Here is a 25,482-nt window from a genome sequence, read left to right as displayed (position 1 = left end):
AGCTCACATTGTCAGAATGGCTCCAGTGTGACTCAGTCGGTACATTTTGGTTTTGATATTGAGGGGATTATGAGGCATTCATCTGAAAGGATTTGGATTAGGGATCGACTGCTATTTTTTTTTTTTTGTTGATACAGATACTGATTATTAGTAATTAAGGAGACTGATAACTGATATACATTTGCAGTAAACAGTCTTTTGTGGTACTTTTACTTGAGTATTTACATTTTCTACTGCTGTGTACTTTTACTCTGCTACATTTTGGAGGCAAATATTGTACTTTTTACCCCACTACACTTATTGTATAACTTAAGTTATACTTAAGTTACTTTGCAGATTCAGTTTATAAATACACTACTTTATTATCATTATGTGGGATCGGAGCCAAAGTAGCACATTTTATCAACAATCTGATAAAAGAAATGAACACAGATTAAAATAATCGAAAGAATGCTGCATATTGGATCCAATAATCATTCGATCCCTAATTTGGATCTGTATTATTTTGCCTATTTTGTGTGTAGTTGCTTCATCTTCGAGCTCATATAGTACATGTATGTTGTTATGTATCTTACGGTCCATATTTAAAAGAAAAAAAAGTTGTTGTCGTTTCTGTTTGAATTGCAAAGAGTAGGTTGTTGTTGTATTTTGTGTCCTTGGTTCTCTTTAAGACTAGCAACGCCGGTTCAATCATGACAGTCTTAAGTGGAGGCTGTCAAAGAATTCTGGCATTTAGGAAAAGCTATTTTGTTTGGCGCGCTGTGTCTCTCACCTACAGTCTGCATCCAAACTATCACTGGAATCTGAATGTTCTCATTTGGCCGCTCTGGCGGGTCGTCCATTAATCGCACAGTTGGCAGTCAATCCCGGGCTCCTCCCGTCCATGTGTCCATGTGTCCAAGTGTCCTTGGGCAAGAGTGTGTGTGAGTGAATGAGAGACTGAATCATAATCGAGAAAGCTTTGTCTGTTAAGGTAGAAAAGAGCTATATATAGGCAGTCAACTCACACTCTACACACTTGCATCTCCTTCATGGCACGCCGTTTTATGGGATAATTAATATTTTCCATGGTGTGAAGTCTGAAGGAGAAATGGCTTTTTATTTTGGGTTTGCTGAAGTTAATTTTAGCTGCTGGATACAGAGAACAAGAGCAGAGATAACAGCGTGCCTAAAGCCTGCAATCAGATTATGTTTGAAGGAACTCGAGACTAACTGTCTTTTGTTATCTCATCTCTCATCTCCCTTGATGTATAATGAATCAAATGTGTAACATTCAGGAAATTCAGATCTCTAGCTTTCTGTCATTGGAAAGTACAAAAATATTTGAGCAGTCATTTTTTTATCTCAAGTCAGATTTTTATTGTGTGTTTGCTTTAAGGCCTGCGTCATCGCTTGTGAGATCACACAGATCTAACTGCCCTGTGAGGTTTTGTGTCCGTTTCATCCGGTTTCATAAGAAGGCACTAAAACAGACTTGAGCTTCAGCCACATAACATTTGAATTGTCAAGGGAAAGCCCATATGGCTGCCTGCTGCGGTTCAAATCCATGTCATCCCTTATCCAAGGTGACAGGTAAGGTCACTGACGTGGCTCCTTATGTAAGAGTGCGGCCAGCATCATAACTTCCACACTTAGAGGCATTCAGGGACCATGCTGGCATTATAAAACCATAGTTTATTAGAAATGGTTTGTGTTGGGGTACCCTAGTATTCCCCTGGTGGAGTGTCCTCAGTCCTCAGCAGCGGCCTGGGTTCGATTCCTCCCTCCGTTCTCTGTCCCTGCTTTACTGTTGGTCTCTACAGCTGTCCTATCAGATAAAGGCTATATGTCTAAATAAATGGCCTTAAAAAAATAAAAGGTTTGTATTTATTTCAACTGGCAAGGTAATCCATCTCAGTGAACATTAATTTCCTTTATTGTCTTCTCAATTGCATTCTTTTATGTGGCTGGCATTAAGCTTATTGGTGCATTAAGATCATTCCTTTATTTTCAAAATGGGTGCCTATTTAGTACCAGCCCAAAGGAACAGCACCAGGCTCTGAAATCAATTTGACATGGCAGCCAAACCGTTTCATTGTAACACCAGTATAGACCGACTCTTCTGTCCGTACTATGCTCTCATTTCATCCGTATTTCTGTGTGTTTTCCGTATTTCTTACAGATACGGAACAACAGAGCAGTACCTCTGTTAGTCGTGGGGGGCAGCCGAAAATGTCTTATAAAATCTCTTTATCTTTTTATATTTGGGAAAATGCTTGACAGTCAAATGAAGCACATGTTCTTGGCATGGCTCAAATGTGAAAAGACACTGGTGTCACCCTTCATCATGTCACTGCAAGCCCTCACTGTTGTTCTCTTCCTGTAACTAACCGTTTGTTTCTCCTCCTCTCTCACAATCTCCTCTCCTTTTCTCTCACTTTATCTCCGTATTTCCCCCCTTCCCCCTGTCCTCTATGTTTCTCTGTCCACCAGGCAGCCGAGGGGGGGGTCTCTGAGGAAGATGCTGGGTTCAGAGCGCGGTGTTGTCGAAGAATGGCTCTCAGAATTCAAGGTAAAGGCCTTCCACTCCTCTCCGCCCCTCCATCATGACTCATGTTAATGAAATGTTCTCCTGGAGGTCATCTTGGCAGGATTTCTTCCAGAGAACCACACACTGTGGGTGTAACACTTGTGATGAAAGAGCGCGTGGAGCGTGCAAGTTATCACATGTCAGTTCTCCAACATTTCAGTCCTTTCGAAATTCTAATTGAATCCAGTGAATGCAAGCAGGATAGTTATGACTCAGGGTCAGCTAACTTTGTCCAGTTCAAACTGATCTCACAGAACAGATACACTTTTGATTTAATCTGTGAGAAATGTCTTGCAGTAATGGCATTTAGTTTCTGCACTCTATGAACTGTCTTAATAATGCCATATATATTCTCTCAAGTTCTAAAAGCTGATGATAAGGATTAAAAAATTGTCCATATAGTAGACTTCACTCACACATTGTTGACACTATAACATTGTGAAAAGATAACAATAGTTTTCTTGCTGTTGACTCATTCGTCAATTCTATTATAGATTGAAGGTCAGCTGCACTCAAGCTCAGTTGTACTTTCAACTATCTGTTATTAGCAGCAGCTTGCTAATATTAGCATTAGCAGTCTACTGACATTCATTTGAGTAAGATACACATTTTTAGAAGTGAGGGAGTTTTGTCTGAAGACATGTGAAACCTACGTTGTGTTAAAGAAAGAACGCTGAATTTAAAAACATAATTGCTGCAGCAGTTAATGTATGACATGTGCTTGTGTTTTCCTCTCAGGGTATAAGGGGGTTCTTATTAATATGCTTGTTACAAATATCAACAATTACTCTAAAGAAAAACACAAAAAATAGCTCAGTACAGTAACACAGTAGCTTACATGACAACATACAGGTCAGACTGATGAAGCTGAGCCTGTTGAGTCTGACGTGCTGAAATGCACCTTCAGTATTTAAAAAAATCAGTTTGACATCGAGGGAGTGCAAAGGGAAGACGAGCCAAAAATAAGGAATTAGCGTGCAGACCAGTAAGAGGGAGGGCACGAAGGAGGAGAGCACCAAATTGTGAAAGAGAGAAGAGAGGGAGTATGATGAATAGGGAGGGAAATGGATTGGTATGACTCACTGTGTGCGTGGTGCAGACCAGGCACATCGTGTTCTGTCCTCAAAAAATGACCACACTGAGGCCGTGCTGAGAGGATATCTCTGCCCTCCGTCATCTGAAGAAAACGCACGTCACACGTCTCGACCATTTGAAGAATTTCACCCCAGGTTATTTTCTGAGTCTGTTGGATACCATCACTCTCTGATGTCTGGAGTTATTTTGTGGTTCCTTTTCAAGGGTGTATCCACTTTCACTCAACCTGCCTTATTGACTAAAAAATGAAAAAAATGACATTCATGTGACCCTGCCCCTGTTAGTAATGAGGCAAAAATAATGATGATTAGAAAGTGGCGAAATCTCAGTTTACTCCCTGTTGAGTAAACTATTGAGAGTAAAGAGTAAAACAAATCAGAATAGAGGATTAGAAATAAGCTAAAATACAATAAGACAAATCAAACGGCAGACCAAGAATTACAGCGCAGCTGCTGCTTTAGTGCATGAATAAAAAGTTTAATTGAAACAGATCTCAAGGTGCAGCAAAAGCAACAAAATGATGAAAATGTCAAATCAATCGCAGTTTGTACAGGTAGAAGTCAACTAATCAGACTACAAAAGAGAAAACACCAGGGGCCTGGATTTATAAACAATATGTACTACCTCATGTGTCATGCCTAGGCTTGAAAATTGTGCGCAGTTGCTCAGCAAACCTTTCTTTCTCCTTGCTCCAGTCCTTACCAGAAACCCACATCCCCAGCTACGCCGGCAGCCTTCATCTGAAGAAGTCCCTGGTGCCAGCACTCTACAGAGTCATCCAAGACCCCAACAATGAGGTGAAACACAGAGGGCATACACGCACTGTTAGTCCCAAGTATGGCAGTTTTAGCTGGGGGAAATGTGTTGCTTGTGACTCACGCTGTAGTCTCAGTTGGTAGTGAGCAAGAAACCGACACACAGCTGTGTCTGCAAGCGACATGTGCACAGTAAAACACAAGCACACTGTACTCTGGGAGAGTGTGATGGACGGTCACAGTGGCAGCGCCTGCCAGACTACCTGTGAGATGGCACACAGTGTTCTTTATATAGACACACACACACACACGAACAGACTGGAACATCTGCTGCCCCCACTGCACAGTCAAAGATGCAAACACAGATACAGTATACACACAGACGTGGTTTATTATTAACTGTGCTGCAACACACAAACACCTCACTGTTCTTTAGAGCACAGGTGCTTCCTGTAAGAATGAGGTTAAAACCAGTATTTTCTCTTTAAAAGACCTAATGACACAATTTTTGAGCAAAGGCCGGAGGCACTCAATGAGACGGGACTTTAATTTCACTCCAATGATACAGTCGGTGCCTCCAATTCTCTTTTCCCCCTCACTCTTTCATGGTGGAACTTAGGTGTCAAGCGACCATGGATCTAAATTCCATTAGTGTTGTCAGTTTGGCTGCACAATCCCATTAATGATCGGACAAGCGATCCAGGAGAAAGAGAGAGTGAGTGTGTGTGTGTGTGTGTGTGTGTGTGTCTGTGTGTGTGTATATGTGTTAGAGAGGCTGCAAACTGTGCTCTACTGTTTGGGTGTTTTTGCTGATGACATGGAGAATCAAACACCTTGCCAAGTTCATTAATGAGTCGTTGCTTATTTCATGGTCAGCCACATCCCAACACACACGCATACTTACGCAGTAGTGCTGTGTGGGCACTCATTTCACTGACCCCTGGACAGTATAAACACATCGGCTCAGCTGGCTCCCCTGAGACGACATCTGACCAGACTTCCATTGTAGTGATTTATCCCCTCTGCTCTCACACACCTCCTACTATTGACCAGCAGACAAACTTTCCCTCCATCTGTCTGTCCCACAGTGCTACAGTCAGGCGAACATTCATTCATGTTTTGAAATAAGAGCTGTGTAGCAGGTACACTGTCTCATTGTATTTCTGATGGCTGTTAGAAAGGGGAGTTTGGTTCCTGTACTTACTTTTGGATTTTTATGTCACCACAGCCACACGTTAATGTTAATTTGATGAATTTGAAATAAGTCAAATTTCTTAAGAAATGTATTTATGACATATTTTTAACTAATGGTTTTACTTAAATTAATGATATTTTAAAGAGTCACAGATGGAAATTATTAGCTGGACTGTTGTCAGTCGAATACGTTTTCATTATAATTCGACCAAAGTCATCTTGTTTTATTTCCACAAGGTTCTTAGACCTGTACTTATTACCTACTACTTTTATCCATTCCTTCCAATCCAGCTACTGGAGCCCGTGTGTCACCAACTGTTCGAGCTGTACCGGAGCTCTGAAGACCGCCTGCGCCGTTTCACCTTGCAGTTCCTGCCTGAGCTGGTGTGGGTATACCTGCGCATCACAGCCAGCAGGGATCGCCAGAGCAATGGGTGCATCGAGGCCCTCCTCCTGGGCATCTATAACCTGGTGGGTGTCTGCTGCCGTGGGTGTAATCGGACGTGAGGGTCTAAAGTCAAGACAGTATGCTAGTGTAATGTATGTGCCATTTTGCATCCCTGATTTAAATGATCTACATGCTTGCAAGAGGGATGCAAAATAGTTATCACAAAATGGCTGCAGAAAAGGAGCTGTGACATAAAACAGAGGAGCTGTTTAAGGCTTCATTTCCCTTTGCTGTTATGTGTAAAAGGTACGAAGACAGAATGGGGGGGGGTCATTGTTTTTCTGCCTCTGAGCTGGCAGCAAAGGTAGTAACAAAGCCAAATCGATGGCTGGACGGGACGAGGGTGTGACATTTTCATGACATGTTATGTGTGCGACATACCCCTGGGAGATTTTTGTTTGACTTTGTTAAGAAAGCGCTGCTTATGTAAAACATCACACAAGACGGCTCTTTTGGTTGAGTAACAATGACATGCTATCCAAAATCATACAGTGGGGTGGCATTATGCCACTATAATGAGATCAACCTCTATATAACAGGGAAGGTGAATGATTGGTATTGCCATGTTATGCTTTTGTTTAGAAAGCGCTGCCTGAAGCGTATGTAAAACGTCACACTAGATGCCTCTTTTGCTTGAGGAGCGCTGGCATGCTATCCAAAACCACACAGTGGGGTGGTGTTTTGCCACCGTTGTTTTGTTGAGTGTAAAAAAAAACCAAAAAAACAAAGCCAGCATGAAGATGTCGTCGAGTAACTGACCCTGACAGAGATTCACACCATTGTTATCACCACCACAGTGTGTGAATCCCTGCAGTTGAACTCAACTCTACAAACACATACAGTGATGTGATAATTGACCCACCAGGATGGTGTGGCAGTTATAGATATATAGTTGTATAGATAGCTATGAATGGCTCTGTGTCCACAGTTTCAAACTGTTAATGTGGAAATGACCAAAACAATAATATGCAAATCATTGGTTATCTTTTGGAGCTAATACATTTGTGAGGCTTTAAGTCTGTTGACATTAAAGAGGATCTACAGGGAAAACCCCAGGTAATGGATAGACCCAGGATAGATTGCATCACCAGGAAACACCCTTAGGGAAATGGGCTAAGAGCTGGAGACATCAATAGAAAGAGCTTCGTGTCAGCTAGCACAGCTAAGGGTATATCCATACATAATTTATTCCTCAGTGTCTATACCACTACACACACACTCTGTACATGCTCATAGACCTCTCGCCTACAGTCCCTGACGACTGAGCTCTGATAAACAGCTTTGCTCTCAGCAGTCCCATCAGATATTCAGAGATATACTGCAAGCCAGTGAAGGGCAGGACCAGGCTTGAACCAACAGTACACTGAGGGAGAACGGGAAATAAAAGAGATAAAGCCTTTCTGGTACCACATTCCAAAACATAGATTATGGGCGCTTGGACGGGAGGATGAATAAACTGGTGTTTGTTCTTTTATTTGCGTTGGTTTAATCCACACAGACAGAGAATAAAAGTCTGACCGCTTTGATGAGCTCATGTGGGGAAAACAAAACAATAGCTAACGATCCATAACAAAAACTCCTTTCAAACCTACCAAAACTTTCATAACGGATAACACTGAGGACCATTATACACTCAAAACACAATTATCTCTAGGTCTCCCAATCAGTTAACAGAGGCAGGAGTAAGTCACGCATTCTTAATCTTTAAGTCTCAAGAAAATCCCAAATTACTGTGAAGTCAAGAAGTCAAGTCAGATTAAATTCTGATGATCACCCCCAGTTTCCACAGTTAAATCAGTTAAAACACAGTGAAAAGTTGAGGTTTTTTTTCAACATTAGTGAAAACTGTTGCATGCACAAGCGTTTTCTATGGTAACGAGATGCTAATCCTTGTTCTTTAGAGCGACTTATAGAGCATATCAGTCATTCATGAAGATCTAGGTCCGTGACTTTATTGAGTGAGTACTACTAACACTGTTATTATTGCTTAGCCCACTTAGCTAAGGCTTCTAAAGCCTTTAAAGTGCTGCTCGGGCGTCAATTATATTGACACTTTGTTCCTCACGCTAGTTCCAACGAGCATCGGAAGTATCTGCCATAATCGTTTCCCCAGTGACCCTCTCCAGAAAACCCATGGATCATTTTTTTAAAAATCAGGTCCTTTCATGAATACCAAGTCAATTTCAAATTTAGTCTTCTTTTATCAGTGAAAGTCTGATGTCATCAAATATGCAGCTCGTTTCCAACTCAAGTCATGTGACTCAAGCCCCCCAAGTCTGGTTAACAATGGTTGCTGCTGTATGCAGAGTAAACAAAAACAACACATAATTGGTTTACAGGTTTTCTGTAATGAAAAAAATGCCTTGTCGAATCTGTGATTACATTTTATTATCGTTTTGTTTGCGATTGTGACTGGTGCAGATAATCAGGCATTACTTTTAGAAATGGCATCATATTCAGGGATGCATTAATCTTTGTGTTCTGTATCGTAGTGTGAAATTGGAATTGAGTGGTGACTGTGCTGCTGGCAGTGACATTTAATCTGAGTCAATAACATCTACCAGCAGAATGGTCTGACACCGGCTCAACAGCATGAGGGACAGTGGATTGTGCAGCAGTTGTTAACCGTATGCTGCTAAATGCTGAGGGGATGAACTGGGATAATATATGCAGCTAAAAACCTGAGTTCAGTTAATGACGCAGCTTTTCTGTCTCTTCCTCCCTCTGTTTGGTTTTGCAGGAGATCGTGGACAAAGACGGCAACAGCAGGCTCCTCTCCTTCACAATCCCATCTCTGTCCAAACCATCGATATATCACGAGGTGGGGCTCCTGTCTGTCCTATCAATCAATGTTTTTCACCACACTTTTACTATTTACTTTCACTCCTCCTGCCTCTTTCATTTCATCACGCCTTCTTTTTTATCATTTTTGCGGCTTCTGTTTCCTTCTCTCTGTCTTTGCTTCCCTCCCACTGACTGTTGGAGCGTCACAGAGACTTATTTAAGTGGCTCTTTGGAAGATGACACCTCCTCAGTGTCCATTTTCATTATCCGCACCTCCAGGGCTTATCCATCTATGCAAAAAGCTACATTATGAATGTCTTGGAGGAGAGATTGTCTGATTTATTGTCCCTCTCTTTTTGATGACTAGAGCTGTGACAAAGTTGGTTCAAGATTCCTTAATGTGAGGATTTGCTGCTTTTCTTTGTCATTTATGATAGTAAATGAAGAGTCTATGTGCTGTTTTGGGCTGTTGATAAGCTGATTGTGATAAATTTCCATTATCAGGATAATAGCTAATCTAGGTTATGATGAGTATCCTCACATGAGTGACTTGAAAAAGGTGTCTAGCTTCATAAAGTACAGTCCTGGATTGATTTCTTGATTAATTTTAAAATGCTACATGATGTGTGTCCTATCTGTGAGACAAAAATAATATTTGTTTGATAAAGATAAAGTGATTCCAGTATTTTTTAGTGCCATTTTAAATTATGAAATTGAAATTATTATTACAACAGAATCGTAAATCACAATATTATTTTGGCCTTGATAATCGTGAGAGAAATATTCATATCGTCCCATGCCTAGTTGCAGCCCTATTGACGACAGGCTTTCTGCCATCCTGTTTTGAGCATATTAGCAGCTTAAGTATCCCTCTGCCAGAGCCATTTTTTCTTCTGTGTTCTCCAGATTTTTGATAACAATTAGAAGAAATGCTGCACACTGTCTTGTTTCAGCCTGTCTGAGCTTCATCAGGGAGGCCTGATGAAGGCTGGACAGACTTCAACACTTCCACAGGTCCAAATTTGAAAACATTTAGCATTAAAAGTTCAGGCACGCCAACAAGCAAGTAAGACCCTCCCAGGATTAAAATCTCAGTTGGCACTCAAATGTTTGAATGTGTTGAAATTTTTATTTTAAAGGTGCTCTGGGTAACAATTTGCAGCAATTTACATGTATTATTCGCTTTTTTATTGGCCATATGTGAGCAGATTTTAACGTGACGTGAAAAATGAGACCTTCTCTGTTTCTCGTGGTTGTCTGTACAAGACTGTGGATGATTTGTTTAAGTTGTAGCTGCTGGACTGCGGATTTCTTTGTGAAGGACTCGGGTCAGATTTTCCACGACAGTCCAAAGGATGTGATTTTATGCACGTTCCTGAGTGCGTCGTCTCAGTGCCTCTCGCCACTCTGTTAACAGAGAGCAACTGTAGCTAACGTTAGTTTAGAAACAGAGTATGAGTAACATAAACAAACAACCGGCTTCCAGCACAACACAGAAGTTACACAGAGTCCCTTTAAAAAGAGGTGACTCTTTGCTTTCCATTCCACGTGTACTCTGTTTTTAGTCACTCTCTCTGTCATGCTTTTACATCCCCCCAGCTTCTGACCTGACTACTAAAATAGTACTATTGACTATTGTGAGAGCTGGAATTCATTAGAAAGGTGTTTAGCAGCTGAACATATACTGAGGGCAGAAAGAAGCTGTTGGCTACATTTTTTAAGCCCCAAATAAGAGCAAAGCATGTACAGTATGTCGTCATACACTATGACAGGCCTCAGTGGGTGCATGTGTGTGAGTGTGTGAGTGTGTGAGTGTGTGAGTGTGTGTGTGTGTGTGTGTGTGTGTGTGTGTGTTAGTGTTGATGACACTAGTGTGTGGCGTGTGCCGAGGGCATTTTATCTCTGTAATTACAAGCTTGAGAAGCTCTTTCCTCCTGCTGAGAGAATGAAGAAGTGTGGAGGTGGGGTGGGGGGGCTTTCGTATGTATGTGTGTGCGTGCGTGTGCGCGTGCACATGAATCACAACAAGCTTTGTAGGCTGTAGTAAGGCTCTGTGCATCACATGGCCTTTTCCCCGGGCCTCCAGCATTAGCATACACTCCAGTCTCTCTCATTTTGTATTAATCCGCCCTCCCCTTCTCCGCCACTGCTCAGAATGGCCCAAGATACTTAGGACAGAATATCAATTCAATTTAGGGGTGACTTTTGCTCTGCACACCATCAGAATGAAGTGGCCTTGTGATATATTCTCAGTTGGACATAAATTTAGATAATAATCTGACACTGGCTCACTTTTCCAGTCATTACATGCGTCACTTGAAGAAAAAAAAACAATGAAGGAGAAGATCTAAAATGAATTGCTAATTGCCACGTTTGCTTGGAACATGTCCGTTTGTTATGGATTGATCAATACAGGACAAAAGAGACAAGTAAAATATACTGCTAATAAGGATTAAATAAAATCACAAATTAGAAAAGATTCGCAGAAGCGGAAAAGTGGAAGGTTTAAAGCAAAAGAAATGAAGTGCCGATGAATCAGATGACAATCTGCTCCAGGATTTGTGCGGCAGTCACTGAGCTCTCCTCCAGGAAGAGACAAACTGGTATCACTATAAGGAAGGTGACGTGACTGACAAATACATCTCTTTAGTCAACAAGGGCAGTGGTATTTATGTTTAAAAAATAATGTACCAATAACCTTAAAATGATTCCGATATCAAAAGAGTACCTCATTTGATACCTTAAGTTTGCTAGTTGTCCTTACGTCCTATTCTTGTGAACTGATATCTCAAGAACACTTTAAGGGAATTTCTTCAAACATCCACTTGGACTCGAGGAGGACTGATTAGATTTTGATGGTCAACGGTCACATTGACCTAATCCTAATCAAATCATATGACTAAAAGGGTTCTGGCCGTTGTTCACACCACAGCTCAAGAACAGCAACTTGACTGGTGCATGAAGGCATATAACCACGATGTGGTAATCTTAGTTTCTCCTTTAAAAAAGGACAGCTAGTGAAGGGTTGCTTACCAGGGCAAAGTTGGCGTAATAGTTTGTGTAAACCAAGCTCACACCTGCCTAAGAGAGCCTGCCCAGAGACATTTTCATGTCAACTATGGTTTAACACACAAAAGATAAGTAAAAAGCTAAATTTAGCCTTGTAACCAAGCCATTGGCTGTCCACCCTAAAGTTTTCATGCTTAATGAACTGCTTTATCATTTTACTTATTTGTTTGTTTTGCATTGGATGCCACAGGTGTGTAGTATAGCTATACTTCCAACATTTTGGTAGCATCTCTGCCACCTCTGTCAAACAAATTTGACTTCAGCATACTACAGACTGTATGGGTACTAGCTGCCGCGGTAGTGGGCCAATCATACATTTCTAGATCTGGATGCAAAAAATGATCAAATACAGGTACTGTTAACTGAAGAAGTTTCGATACTACTTACTGGGTTATTTCAGTCAATAACTTAAACGTATGGAGTACCAATACTCAGCTCGTGGTCAGTTTAGTTAGTAGATGACGACCTAAACGACTCATTAAGGGTGTGTCATTTGACAACCCCTGGACTTGACAGAGGTTCAGTTGTATTGCGGGATCATTCCACCTTAATAAAATGTGAACACCAATCACAGCAGTTTTTCATCAGAGCACAGCGAAGGCCCGAGTCCGTTTGCACATCATCACTGCCAATTTACCAGCATGTTATAAAATCCAACATGGTGGGGAAATGTTTAATAATAACTGTGTTTTTCTGTGTGTGTGCGCAGCCTTCTAGCCTGGGATCCATGGCACTGACAGAGGGGGCTCTCTGTCAACATGACCTGATCAGAGTGGTGTACAGCGGCCTCCACCCTCAGAGAGAGACCTTCACAGCTCAGAACAGGTACCAGTCTGACTCCACCAGCTGTTAACAGAGGTGCAATCATTTGAGACGCAGCACAAATGTCACAAAAGAGATTAGATTGCAGCAGTTTAGAGATACTGTGAGTCTAGCAGAGGGGGTGAAACCTTTTTGTTGTTTTTTGGATACAGAGAAATGGCAGGGCTGTAGGATGTTCAGTAAACACAGGAGGCATCACCACACTGAAGCCAACTTTGGCCCGATGGATGTCATTCTTTTTTTATTTTTTCACGACAAAATAGTTTTCTTTTATTTCACATCTCATCCCTCCCCGTTAAGACCTTTTAAGATGATCAGAGGAGCGTAACCCCTTCAGCCTCCTCCAGCCAGACTCAGCAGGCCTAAAAGCTTTTTTGGCTCTTATATTCTCCCTGCTGCTGTGGATGAATGATAATCTTAGCATAGTAATGAAGCGTGCTGGAATCCTGCCAGAAAATGGTCCGAATGCTGCAGAGTTGCACTTTGCACATGCGTTTGTTTGCAGTGACACATGTGACGATCACAACCATCAGTGCTGATAATGTAAGGGCAGCACAGATGAGGCTGGTCATCCTCCGTGTTGCTCTCAGCAGCGTGGCCCTCAGCTATGATGAACACAGTCGTAAATATACTCAGTGGATTTCAGCGGGGCCCGGCCTCGTAGCTTATCTGGAAATCCATTTGCGTGGCTCGGCCTGAGATGGTGTTTATGAGAAGAAAGCCCAAAGCTCCTGAGAGGTGCCGGCTCATTCCCACTCATGATATACAGCCAGGCCATTTACCTCCTCCTGCGCACAGAGTCAATTATGGCCCTTAAACCTGAGGTCCTCCTCCTGGTTGTCTTCAGTCAACACACAAACACAAGTTTCAAAACACAAGCAGAAAATACATTTGCAAAAAACTGAGATTTGTACAGATACCTGAAAACTGATAATTTCAAGTGGATAGTGTTTTCACCAGTGTAATCTATGATTCTCTTCAGCCTGTCGAAGAGATGCTGACAGATCACTTCGACTCAAATCTAATATTTATTCTGGCTTTACATCTTTAAACACCTTTGTTGTCGCAGTTTTTCTATAGCAGGTAGATTCTTGACAGCTCCGTGCAAACTGCTGACGGTTACACTGCTGCGTCCAGTGAAAAAGAGGCTTGAGCTCATAAATCACAACAGATTTAGACAGAAACAGAAATGGCCTGTTAGGGACTTTAAAAAGCCACACGTCTGCACTTGTCAGTTGAATCATAAATTGGTACGAAATAAAACTGATGTCAATTCCAGTCCTGATTACTATTGTGTTTCTTTGTTTAGTTTTTATTAGTTTTCTGTTGTTGTTTTGTTTTTTGTTTGTTTGGGGTTATTTTTTTGTGCTTTTTTTATTTTAAGAAATTATATAACAGTAATACTGACGTTACAGAGCATAACATTTAAAAAAAGATTGAAGAAAAAAACATGAGGGAAAACAAAGAAAAATAAAATAGTTACACCAGGGTAGCACAAGATATATCTGAGTGACGCTGGTGTCTGGAGAAGCGTAATTCCAGCTTTAGGCCTGCAGTGTTCCTCAGTAACATATTTCTAATAAATTAGTGCCAGATGTCACAAATATACTAACTAAAATAAGTCTCACACATTCTGCATTTGTCCTGACTCCACTGCTTCGGCTGTGCATCTACATACAATACAGTAGCTAACAATGAGCAAAGCTGCTTAGGCAAGCAGTTTGCACAGCAGGCTATTTTACAGTTGAGAGTTAATATAAATTGCTTGAGCAACTCTACATAATTATCTACTGCAAAAATGTCACAGAAACATGGATAGAGTGTCTAACAGAAATGCAGTTGTTGTGTATTATCTGATTAAAACTGATATTTAATCCATAGTGTTTCAGAGCTTTTCATGATATTTTTCTTTAAGTGAGTTAATTAGACCCTGATGTGTTTCTTTGCAGGTTTGAAGTGCTGTGTTTCCTCATGCTCTGCTACAACTCTGCTGTGGTCTACATGCCCCTGTCATCCTATCAGTCAGTCTGCAGAATGAGCTCACGGTGAGGGAAACACACGTGTAAAGCATTTGTGTCTGTATTCTGTCCTTTCACCCTCAGTTTTGTCCTTTCCATACCCAATTAGTGATCACCCTCTCCTCTTCTGCCTCGATTACTCCTGAATCTGGCATTACATCGTCTCCTCTACCCTGTAGCCATACACTGACCTCGATACTGACTGCCCTCATCGTGGGAGGATTTGATAAATACGATTTCATTAGGGCTCAGTTGTCCGTGATTGGCCGAATGAAAGCATCACTGCTGGGTACCTGTCTTGAAAACACGGACATGCCCTGGAGTCAGGAGAACGGATCAATGTGTGGAATTCACAACATGAGGCCCTGTAGTGGAGCAGCCGCCGCCCAGGTGATTGTTCCACTGCGGCGTGCAGATGAATCAGGATATTAAGACTTCCCTACTGTGAGTGAGCAGACAATGCCTGAAGCAAGCTCGGTCTAGACAGACGTCAAACGGTGACTGTGAAGACTTCAGAGCACGAGAACAATTCTCCGTTCTTTGAGTTCAGCCTCGCTGTGTAGACCCCGAGGACCTGTCGTCTAGCCTCGCCTGACCTCCACCAGTGTTTAAAATTTTGCTCTCTTTGCACTCTGTCTGATGTGTTTCCTCTTTGTGCATTTGACTCAGGAAGTGACTGATGTTCCCTTTAGTTCTTCTTCTCATCTGATCTGCATTGCTTCCTGCAGCAGTTTAACAGTAGAACATCTCAAAACCTTTTGTCTTGTTTTTCCCTCCTGAACCACCTCTCTTTGTTGTTGCCTGATGCTGTATGACCTTACCTTACTCATGTGCCTGTTCATGTGTGTGTTCACTCCTCAGGTTGTGTGTATGTGGCTTCCCCCGGCAGCAGCAGAAGCTTTGGAGGGAACCGTGCAACCGCGTGCTGCTGGACCCTGAGTTCATGGTGCAGATGCTGACTGCCGTCTATCACGCCATGTATGTATCTGCAAAACAGTTTGTGGCCCCTTGGCATTTATATGTTTAATATTCACTCGCTATTTTCTCAGTTTTTTGTTTTTTTTCCCCATTTTTTTGTCCCTTCAGCTGCTAAATGCTCCACTGTAGATGCTCTCTATTGACTTTGCATAGTGTAAAGATGCTCCGTTGTCACTTCCAAATACAGTTGAGCTGGTCCCTGTCGCTAGTGGTGACTCCCTCTGCGATCCGAAATCCCAGTCCACAGCTGAGCCATGAACTAATTAGCTAACGGTAGCTAGCTACAGTCAATGATGGCTAGTAAAGAGCAGCAGTTGTCTGTTACTCTGGTGACATGCTGCCCTCCGTGTTTTTGAAACTACCTTTGAATTCTGACCGTATTCTACAAATTACACCTTTAAAGTATTTTACTCCTGGTCCTTCAGTTTCTCTAAGAAAAGCAAGTTAAGGCGAAGAGACACTCATACAGTAGACTGGCATCACTGAGTTGGTCAAAAAACCTTTTCCTCTCTGGGAGACATGCTGCAATCTAATGTTTTAGCTAACTACAGGCACTTGGCTGCATATTGTTTCGCTGGTTGTTCTCCCCTTCAGTGGGCGTGGTCTTCACAGTATGACATGCGACACTCTATGTATATCAGCTAGTTCCTAACTTTGTCTAATGTTTGGTGCTGAGCAGTGGGGTTTTTTCAGAGCGCTGTCTCTGAAAACAGCCACCTGCTGCTGCCAAAAAAAAAGCTATCATAGCCGTGAGAGACAGCAAAGCGGAAAGTGGCTTAACAATGAGCCGAAACCCTCTCTATAAAGCTCTTTGAAGCCAAGTGGTGCAACAAATTCAGGTGATTATTTAACTCTGTAGGTTCATCAAGATAAGAAACCCCCTTCACATTGTCACTTGATATACTTTTATCATTAAAGAATATGATTAAAGCCACTTTAAGTGCATTTGATCCGTGCACATCCCCACTCTTTATTGGAAGATCTTTGAGGACACTGAGTAATAGTTTTCAGGTAATTGGGAGGATGATAATCTGATGTTTGCTCCTGACCTTAACAGATATCATCATGTCCCGAGTTCCTTTATGAGCTGCACAACACAATGTTTCTCATTGTTGTTGTCGTGCCTCTGCGGGACATCACTAATGAGGGCAGTCTGTCTTCCAGTTTGCTGTGATCTACTGCAGAAAATCTCCTAACAGCATATGCTAGCTCTCTACGAAGGACAGACGCTCCCCACTGTACAGACTGATTACATTGGCAGTGCATTGTGGGAGCAGGTGATTTCATCCCCTATGAGGACAGTCGTTACAAAGCTGATTACGTCTCCTCGATGATAGCCCGTCCTCCAAGATGGATCCCCTGATACTGACTGGAAATCACCACTGTTAAAGACGGGGCAGCGAGGACAGAATGAGTATGCATCCTGCCTCATCGCCCCCGTGAGGGTGCACAGCAGCAATCAGGAGGCTGGAGCAGTCGATGCCGCTGGATAAAAACCCAGACGGTGTGTGTGTGTGTGTGTGTGTGTAAGAATAATAGCCTTTTTAGTAATCCCTGCCATAGGTCACCTCAGTGGCAGCGCTCACATTCACCCTTGGCCCGAGCAGACACACGTGAAGGGCAGATAAACATGAATCCACAGCTCCACACATGCAGAGGGACCTTGGCACCCGTCGAGGACACTCTGGGATTTAGGTTAATATGTGCGCTAATGCTACAGCACTGTAATACCACATGAGGAGAGAGAGGGGGAGGGAGAGACATGCAGGGAGCCAATAGACACATGCCTATTTTTCATTTGAAATGTATCCTGAACCGGTTTTCCAGCCCTCACAACATCAGAGAGTCTGTTTTTACCTGCCCATTCACTCCCGTCTTTTCATCTCGAGTCTAAAGGGAACCCCACGCATTTGTCGCTGGACCGGATCAAAGTGAGTTCAGCCTCGCAGTTAGTCTTCCTCTTCTTTGTTTTGAATGTTTTTATTTATTCCGGCTGTTCCTTTAATCTCTCCTTATTGAATACATGGTTCTGGCATCACCTTATGCAAATACATCCCTCATCTTTAGTTAAGAGCCAGGTGATAAACCCAAAAATTTACCTACACCAGCACTTACATTCTTTGTTTCTCTTCTGCTGGCGTGTTCAGTTCTCATCCTCTCCAGGTGCTTTTTGGAAGCCGTCCCCTAAATCACTACAACAATAGAAGTTGCGCAGTCTTCACAGCATGCAGCGTGTTGAGAGCTAATGCTGTCAAAAGTTCTCTTAAAAAGTTTTAGATTTTAATATTTTCTAATCTGTTTATCAATACTGAAGAGTGAAGACACTGGAGCTTGAAATAATATAACTGTTCTGAACACATCTGTCGTTTATCAGTTCTTATTTCTGGTCACACCTGGCTGTATAGTTATGGACAAACTGATAATCCTTATTTACATTCAGCATTTTATGATAATAAGTCTTGATTTGGTGATGACTTATTTTATGTCCATTCGCATAGTTTTCTCTAATGAATTTTCAAGTGATATTTTTGGAATTTTTCAAGAGACAGATTTCCTAAGGAATTTGTGTTCGCTTTTAAAGGGACAGTTCACCCCCAAATGAAAGCTAACTAAGCTAACTCACAGTACAGCTCAGCAGAGGCCAAGGTAATAGTCCCTACATCAAACAGTTCACAACAAGGTCTGTGGATTATCTTGAAGAAGCGGATCCTGATTGCTGGAAAGAGACAACTCGGCAACTCACAGCAAAACAATCTAGATGGATAAATAGCGCTACAGTAACGAGGAAAAATATGTGTTTTTGATTTTAGGGTGAACTGTCTCATTAGAAATAAAAGTTAACACACAGGTTCAACTGACAAAAGAGTGACAGTGAGGTTTAATCACTCTTGACTCTGTGTCCACCCTCTCCCTCCCTCCTTCACTGTAGCTGCAGGCGTTACTAAATAGCTAATAATAGTTCAGGAGGATGTGACTCAGACATCGAGGCATCTTATCAGACATTCCTGTTTACTCAAATGACCTCACAATATGACGTTGTTAAACGCCGGTGTGCGTATGTTTGTGTTTTGTGTTGTGTAGATACAACGGAGAATGGGAGATGGGACGGGAAGCTCTGGAGGACATTCTGTACAGAGCCCAGCTGGAGCTTTACTCCCAGCCTCTCCTGGTAAGGCCGATAGATACAGTTCAAATTAAATCACATAAAAACATTGATAAAATAATGCTTGTGGTGATGGCCAAATCAGGCTCATATGAGGCTTGAATTCTCATGTAAAACATTCCTGGTTTCCTCCGTGTGTCAACTCCAGCTGGGGAACGCCATGAAGAACTCGCTGCCAGACAACGCGCCGGACGAGCCACGTGGGCGCAAGGTGCTCCAGGTGGAGGTGACGCCCACCATTAGCCGCATCTCCATCTCGGCCATCACCACCGCCTCCATACGACGCCACCGCTGGAAGAGAGAGGGTAAGAAAGCTGCGGCAGCCCTGGAAACAGGAACAGCTGCAGCACGCAGAGAAGTGAGATCTCAGTAGATGCGACAGCAGCGCAGTAGATCCATTACAGCACTTCTTTTTTAATAATCTTCGTTCGTGTTAAGCTGCAAACTTACGAGCTGTGACTTTTTTTCTCGATCAGTGTGGAAACTCCACAAGAGGGAGCTACTTGGTGAGACTTTTCTGTTTGTCCTTAGCAGCGAGAAGAAACACATGTTCCTGAATAAACCAGTCGCACCATTAGGATCGTCCAAATGGTGTTTTATTCATGTCAGTTACTGTATGTAGTTTTGGTCATATAGTCTCTGTGTTGCAGTGCTTGTGCCACTCGCTGCTCTCTTTTTGTTTTTCTTTTTTTTGCCTGTCTTGTCTATTAAGTGTTTGCTGTGCTGTCCAGTAAGTTTAAGGTTTGTGGTTTTAAGAGAAAATGACAAAATGGTGCCTGTAGACTCCATTTGAGTAATAGATGATCGATAAGTGGGGTAGTTTTTTTTTGTTTTGTTTTTTTTAAATCAATGCGCTCCTTTTCTATATTCTGTAGTCTACTAATGAGTGAACAGACAGCTGTCTGGCCTGCTGTGCCCATGATGGATGAGGCCCGACTCGGTTGAAACACGTTTCCCCGTCTGTGTTGTTGACTCCCAGATTGTTTTGACTACTCAACCGGTGCAGAGTTGAGCCTCATCGTCAATCCTCCTAGCCTCGCCCAGAACCACCACCACCACCACACTCCCTGGGACCCCGCAGCCAATGAGGAGAGAGGAGGGCGGCCTCACAGCCACCACAGCAGCAGCAGCAGCAGCATCATTCCCCCCATCACATTTGAGGGTAGGGGACAGGGGCGGACGCTCAGAGCAGAGAGGGTCTCAGGAGGAGGTGCCCCTTCGATCTGCATCCTCCCAACCTTCTTCCTTCTCCTCCTCCTGCCCCTCCTCAGCCTGAGAGGGTTAACTCTGCCGTTCCCATTTTTGGCTGCCTCTTCACTTCCCCAGAGTATACTAACTCATCCAGTCTATAAAACCCTCAGCCAGCTACCAGACCTCTGCTATCTCATTCGAGAGTGGACGAGTCGCCTATTCTGGGTTTGAAGGAAGTGCGGCTAGTGGCCATTTTGCATGGGCCATGTCATCATATCATATCCTCTCTTTTTCCTCATCATGCCTCCAACGTACTTCAGACTGCCGTCCTTGTCACTCACTGAGCATGTTCAGTGCCCAGCCTGCAGCTTGACCTTTTACTCTAATGTCTCATAATTTATTAGATTTATTTTTTCTGTAGTATTAACAGGAAAAATACATCAGCGTTAACAAAACTGGCACAGAGTACCCAACATCTTGTTTCCTCTCTGCCCCTGACGGTGTCTGACAGCACCACAAGTTTAGGGTCACTCAGGCCAGCAGCACCCATCTGCTGCCGCCATTCTGCAGGAAGAGGCCTTCCATTTTGTTTTTCAGAGCAGCAGCTTTACTTTGCATTCTGCCATGTTACATTTCTTTTTCCTCAGCTCAGTGAGTGGGAACGAGCCCTTCATCTTGCATGCATACGCTACGGCAAGCTTCTGCTAAAACATGAGACCGCGGAGCACTTAACATTTCAAATGACGAGGCCAAGTGAGCAGGCTGAATGTTGTCAAGGTAAAATAATCCAGCAACAGCAAAGGCTATTCCACTGCAAGGCCCATTTTGTCTTGTTGAATGTGTGTCCATTTCCATGTGTGGTTGCTACATGTTTTGAAATATCGCTCAGGTCTTTTGGCATGAGTGCCATCCCGTCTTCTTCCCATGATCTTTCATTAAACTGGTGCAGCTGTGGGAAAAACAAAACATTGTTCCGTTAGACAGAAATCTACCACCTAATTAAGAAAGAATTGTGAATATTATAAAGAAGATTGATCACTCAGTGTCTGTGAATAATTACTGGACATTCTGTAGCAGAAAGAAACCTGAACACTCATCCTTAAGTTTGAAGCTGCAGTGCAGCGATATTGGTAAATTACCACACTGGTGGGTTTGCATGTTTAAGCCGGTTACCTACAAATTGCATTTACTCACTGTCCACTGTATACCACACATTTTTGATTATTTCCTTCCTTTTCGGAAGTCATTGGCTTACATTCATTTCACTTGACAGTGAAAATATACAGAACACAAACCTTCCTTGAGCCAGTTGCTGTAATACTGAATACATCATATAGGGAAAATAACAGTGATTGTAACAGTAATATTTATACAATAAACTATATACACTTGATTACTATCAATATTTCTATTAAATAATAAAATTGTATAGCTTTATTTTTTGTTCTGTCAAGAAAGGGGAAAAGGGACATTTAAAAAAATAAAAATAAAAAGGCATTATTATGGGATAAAAAGTCAAAATTGTGGGATAAATGTTGACTTTTTACCTCATTATTTCAATTTATGGAAGTGTCCTTGAATGCACCATCTAGGGAGAGTTTCTGCTCCACATCTGAAACACTGAAATGACTGGAAGCCAATAGGAAACATATGAATGTATTTAACAAATACAAAAGCAAATTTTAGTCAAACGGCTAAAACATTCAAGAACACCCATGTTTGTAACACTTTGAGGAACTCTAAGCTCTTCATTCAGGATTGGGTTGGCTTGTGACGGCTCGCAGACCGGTGCCCATTTAGCCTTGCCGGCTGTCAGCTCTAACTGGAGTACTATTGATCCGGTGAGGTGTACGGACTCGCCTCAGCGCTCTCCACAGATTGGCAGGCTCGTTTTGGCTGGGGCCGACCACGTGGCCTGTGTGAGCCAGCGCTGCGGGAGAAACGAGGGATGGGGCAGCAGAGCATGTGTCTTCTCCTCATGTTATGTGCATGTCAGTCCAGACCCTTTTTCTTCTCGGTTCCTACCATTTCTTTTTCTGGTGCTGCCTGCGGTTCCCTGTCGTCCGGTTTTGCTTGTCCCAACGATGCATGACGGAGACAGACGGCTGATCCTCTGTCTCTTCTCTCTAACAGGCTTTACCCTGCATACTGTATGTCAGTAACATGCTTCTTTTTATTCTAACTCAATTTATTATCTTTCTTCCCTTTCAGCTTTCAAACAGAGAGGTCTAAGATGGATTATTAAATGTTTTATTGTTTTGATTTTTTCCTTTCATACCAAATTATCACCAGTTATTGATTGTTGATGTTTAATATAAATGTAATATAAGAAATATTTTGGTAAACGAGATCTGCTCTCTGATCAGGCCGGTTATCGAACTCACACTTTTCCAAAACAAGCAGCTGGTCAGGTTTTAGTCGATCTGAGTTACGTCAGATGATCAAAGCACAAGGTCACTGTGTACTGTATTGAATTGTACCTCTGTTTGGTGCATAATGAGTGAGCTAATGAAGCAGCGAGTGAGTGTTGGTGCTGGCCTGTTTAAAGGCCACTAATTTATTTATCCTGCATTATTTATAAACACTCTGAACATTTTAAATCTTGACGCTCCGATTAATCAGAGTTTGTCGCAGACTTGTTCAAATCACTGTTAACAAGAGGCCCTTTGTCTGGATTATAGTGATATTTTGTCTGGATTCTGAATTTTGGCACTTTACTATGAATAGTAATTGGCTTATTAGTATTTTGGAAGTTGTTTACAGCTGCTGCATGTCCAAATTTTGTCCAAGTTAGGGTTAGAAGTTTTGTTCAGCAGAACCTCCATCGTTGTCTGACCATGCTCACTTTTCTCTTTGTCTTTCATGCTCTCTTTCTTTGTATGTTCGTGCATGTTCCTCTTCAGACGCTGATGGCATGAGCGGCGGGGAAGATTCCTTCAACGTCAACGACCCTGACGAGGGTTTCTCCTCCGGGGCATCCAACAGCAGCCAGCCCAGCGGCACCAAGACAGGCGGCGTAGGGCAGAGGGGCGGCAGTCTGAACAGCAGCAGCAGCAGCATCAAGAAGGCCATCACAGCCCGGCTGTCTCGGGACAAAGATAAGGAGCGGGAGAAGGAGAAGGAGGCAGATTTGTCAGTGGACCACCAGGTCCCCATGAGGAGGCACCACCAGAGGCAGCAGTCCCCCCCAGCCAGCATCAACTTGGATGCCATCCAGCTGAGCCCCATCAAGAAGCACCTGAGCTTCCCCGCGGGGCCCCCTCTGGTGCGGACTGGCAGCACCTCCTCCAGCAAGTCCTTTGACTGCATGAGTTTAAACCTGAACGGCAGCGACCTGCGAGAGAAGGCGGCGGGAGGCTCTGACAAAGAAGGAGGGCTCCCGGCAGGCGGCTCCCACCGACAGTCCACCATCAGCCTGAAGGAGGAGCACCTCATCAGGCCGGAGGACGCCCAGGACCTCCTGTCTCCTGGAGCTCCTCTCACCAAGCAGTCCCGCTCCCCCAGCTTCAACATGCAGATCATATCACAGGTCTAATGTGCAGTGCAGGGCATGGTAGACACACACCCACACACACAGAATACATGTTCATAACACACACATCCTCCTCATGCAGGTTTTTCTCTGCAACAGCCCTTCTATGACAACTTCTGTCTACCTATCTATGTTGGTGTGTGTGTGACTGTGTGTGTTTGTTCAGGAAAACATCTTCAGATATTAAGAGTTGTGTCTCCACCCTTTTAACATCCATTAAACGTACAATCATGACCTACCTGCAGGCGATGCTGACAGTTTAGCGTCACTGAAAATGCAACAAAGAGAAAAGTAGAAAACGATGACGACACTACAGTCGAGTCCAGCATGTCACTGCATCCTTCCGTCTGACCGAGCAGAGCATCCCACACCGAAACAGAGTAAACGTCGGGAGTAAACTCATGAGGATGCCACGCTAGCTGTAGGGAGATATGTGACAGTTCAGATTTTTTTGAGTTCCTGACTGAATCAGTCAAAAAAAAAAAAAAAATCAGCAATAACACTCACCGTCGCTCATGTGGAGAAGAGTGGGGTCTCTTCATTCCTTCCCTGTCAATTCCGGGCTCACGTGCAATCGTTCTTGCTGATTATCTTCCTTGTTGATTGCTGTTTTGAATTGGGCATAAATGGTTTTATGAATGAAATTTCTTTAAATGTTTTTAATCAAAGTCCAAAGAAGGTAGCTTTTGTTTTGTTTTTTCTTTTCACTTGTTTGGCAAAGATTTGGCAGAAAATCAGTGATTCTTTAGTTTTGATGTGTAAAATCTGACTTTTAAGATTGTTGTTAAACCAAACTGGAATGTGGCGAGGGTTCTCGTCTTGCCTCCCCCCGAGCTTTGAAACTGGACAAATCTAAAGAAAACTACAGCTACAAGAGGAATGAATTCATCTGAATGTTGTGGTAGAACTGGATGAAAACATAGTAGACAGCGCAGGTCTGAAGCTAAAAGGCAACGACTGTATTTTATATTGGATTATTCTCATGGTTCAAACCATTTAATGGGTCCTTCCATCTGAAAGCACTTCTTGTTGGTGTTGGTGTGTGTTTGTGCGGTGTCCTGTCCGAGCCGGTGAATTACAGCCCTCTGGAGGCTTGTACCGGTCACTGCGCGTCAGCAGTCACCATGACGATCGTCTTGTGTTTTGTGCTCTGATTGGACGCTCATGAAACATTTTGTTCTACCTCATTGTGTGTTCACCTGCCACTCAGACACCTGTCTCCCAATCAGACGCAGGATCCAAACACCCCATTAGGTTTGAAACTGGAGCGCTCAGCGACCAGTTTGGGGGATTCAAAGAGAGAACACACACAGAAGAAAAAATCTGTGCGTGTGTTCATGACTGAATATCTCGGCCTCAGCATTTCAGTTCAAAAACCTAGCTGCAAAATGAGAACACGACTGTCTTCAGGTTTTCAATCATATATCAAAAACAGCCACATTTGGGATTAACCTGATTATTTTAATTCCATAAAAAATGTCCTGCTTATCTTTCTTTTTTTATGTAATGATTTTTGAAGTGCAATTTTTTTTAATCCTCATGTGCATGGAGTTGGATCTTCTCTGCTGTTAAATGCCTGCATCTGCGCACAGTGCTAGCTGTAGCCTTCTGTAGTGCTCCCTGCCCAGGCTGAGTGATTTGAACATGGCGTGCTTGTCTGCATGTTTTAGTGCCCTGCGAAGCACTGCTGTTTCAGATGCGTGAAACAGCCAGCGAGCCAAACCCCAAGTCTTCGTCCTTTGTCTTCGCCAGATGTGCCAATACACATCCTCTCCTTAAGGAAATTATTTTGTCTTAAGTTTAAAATGCCTCTTCTTTCTGTTTACTGGTCTTATTTTAAAGCTAAGGGACAAATAAAGGGATG

The 25,482-nt window shown here is 42.8% G+C and overlaps 1 protein-coding gene across 2 annotated transcripts in view; it reads left to right on the top strand.

The window, feature by feature from the left end:
- Positions 1–25,001, top strand: part of LOC141002635 (hyccin 2-like) — a 46,262-nt gene extending 21,261 nt beyond the window's left edge. Inside the window, exons 2-12 of one of the 2 annotated variants that reach the window (XM_073474003.1) lie at positions 2,473–2,551; positions 4,360–4,461; positions 5,905–6,084; positions 8,802–8,882; positions 12,624–12,739; positions 14,686–14,781; positions 15,616–15,732; positions 18,814–18,901; positions 19,044–19,200; positions 19,875–20,057; positions 22,990–23,702. In XM_073474003.1, coding sequence (XP_073330104.1) covers positions 2,501–2,551; positions 4,360–4,461; positions 5,905–6,084; positions 8,802–8,882; positions 12,624–12,739; positions 14,686–14,781; positions 15,616–15,732; positions 18,814–18,901; positions 19,044–19,200; positions 19,875–20,057; positions 22,990–23,621 — 1,803 coding nt within the window. In that variant the 5' untranslated portion in view covers positions 2,473–2,500 and the 3' untranslated portion in view covers positions 23,622–23,702. Of the gene's footprint in view, positions 1–2,472; positions 2,552–4,359; positions 4,462–5,904; positions 6,085–8,801; positions 8,883–12,623; positions 12,740–14,685; positions 14,782–15,615; positions 15,733–18,813; positions 18,902–19,043; positions 19,201–19,874; positions 20,058–22,989 lie in introns of both variants that reach the window. The other variant, XM_073474002.1, reaches the window with a different exon arrangement.
- The last annotated feature ends 481 nt before the right edge of the window (positions 25,002–25,482 follow it).

This window comes from Pagrus major, chromosome 9, assembly GCF_040436345.1.
Source record: "Pagrus major chromosome 9, Pma_NU_1.0".
In the NCBI taxonomy this organism is placed as follows: domain Eukaryota; kingdom Metazoa; phylum Chordata; class Actinopteri; order Spariformes; family Sparidae; genus Pagrus; species Pagrus major.
Note: the sequence above shows the minus strand (reverse complement) of the source record. Positions and strands in the feature narration are given on the sequence as shown.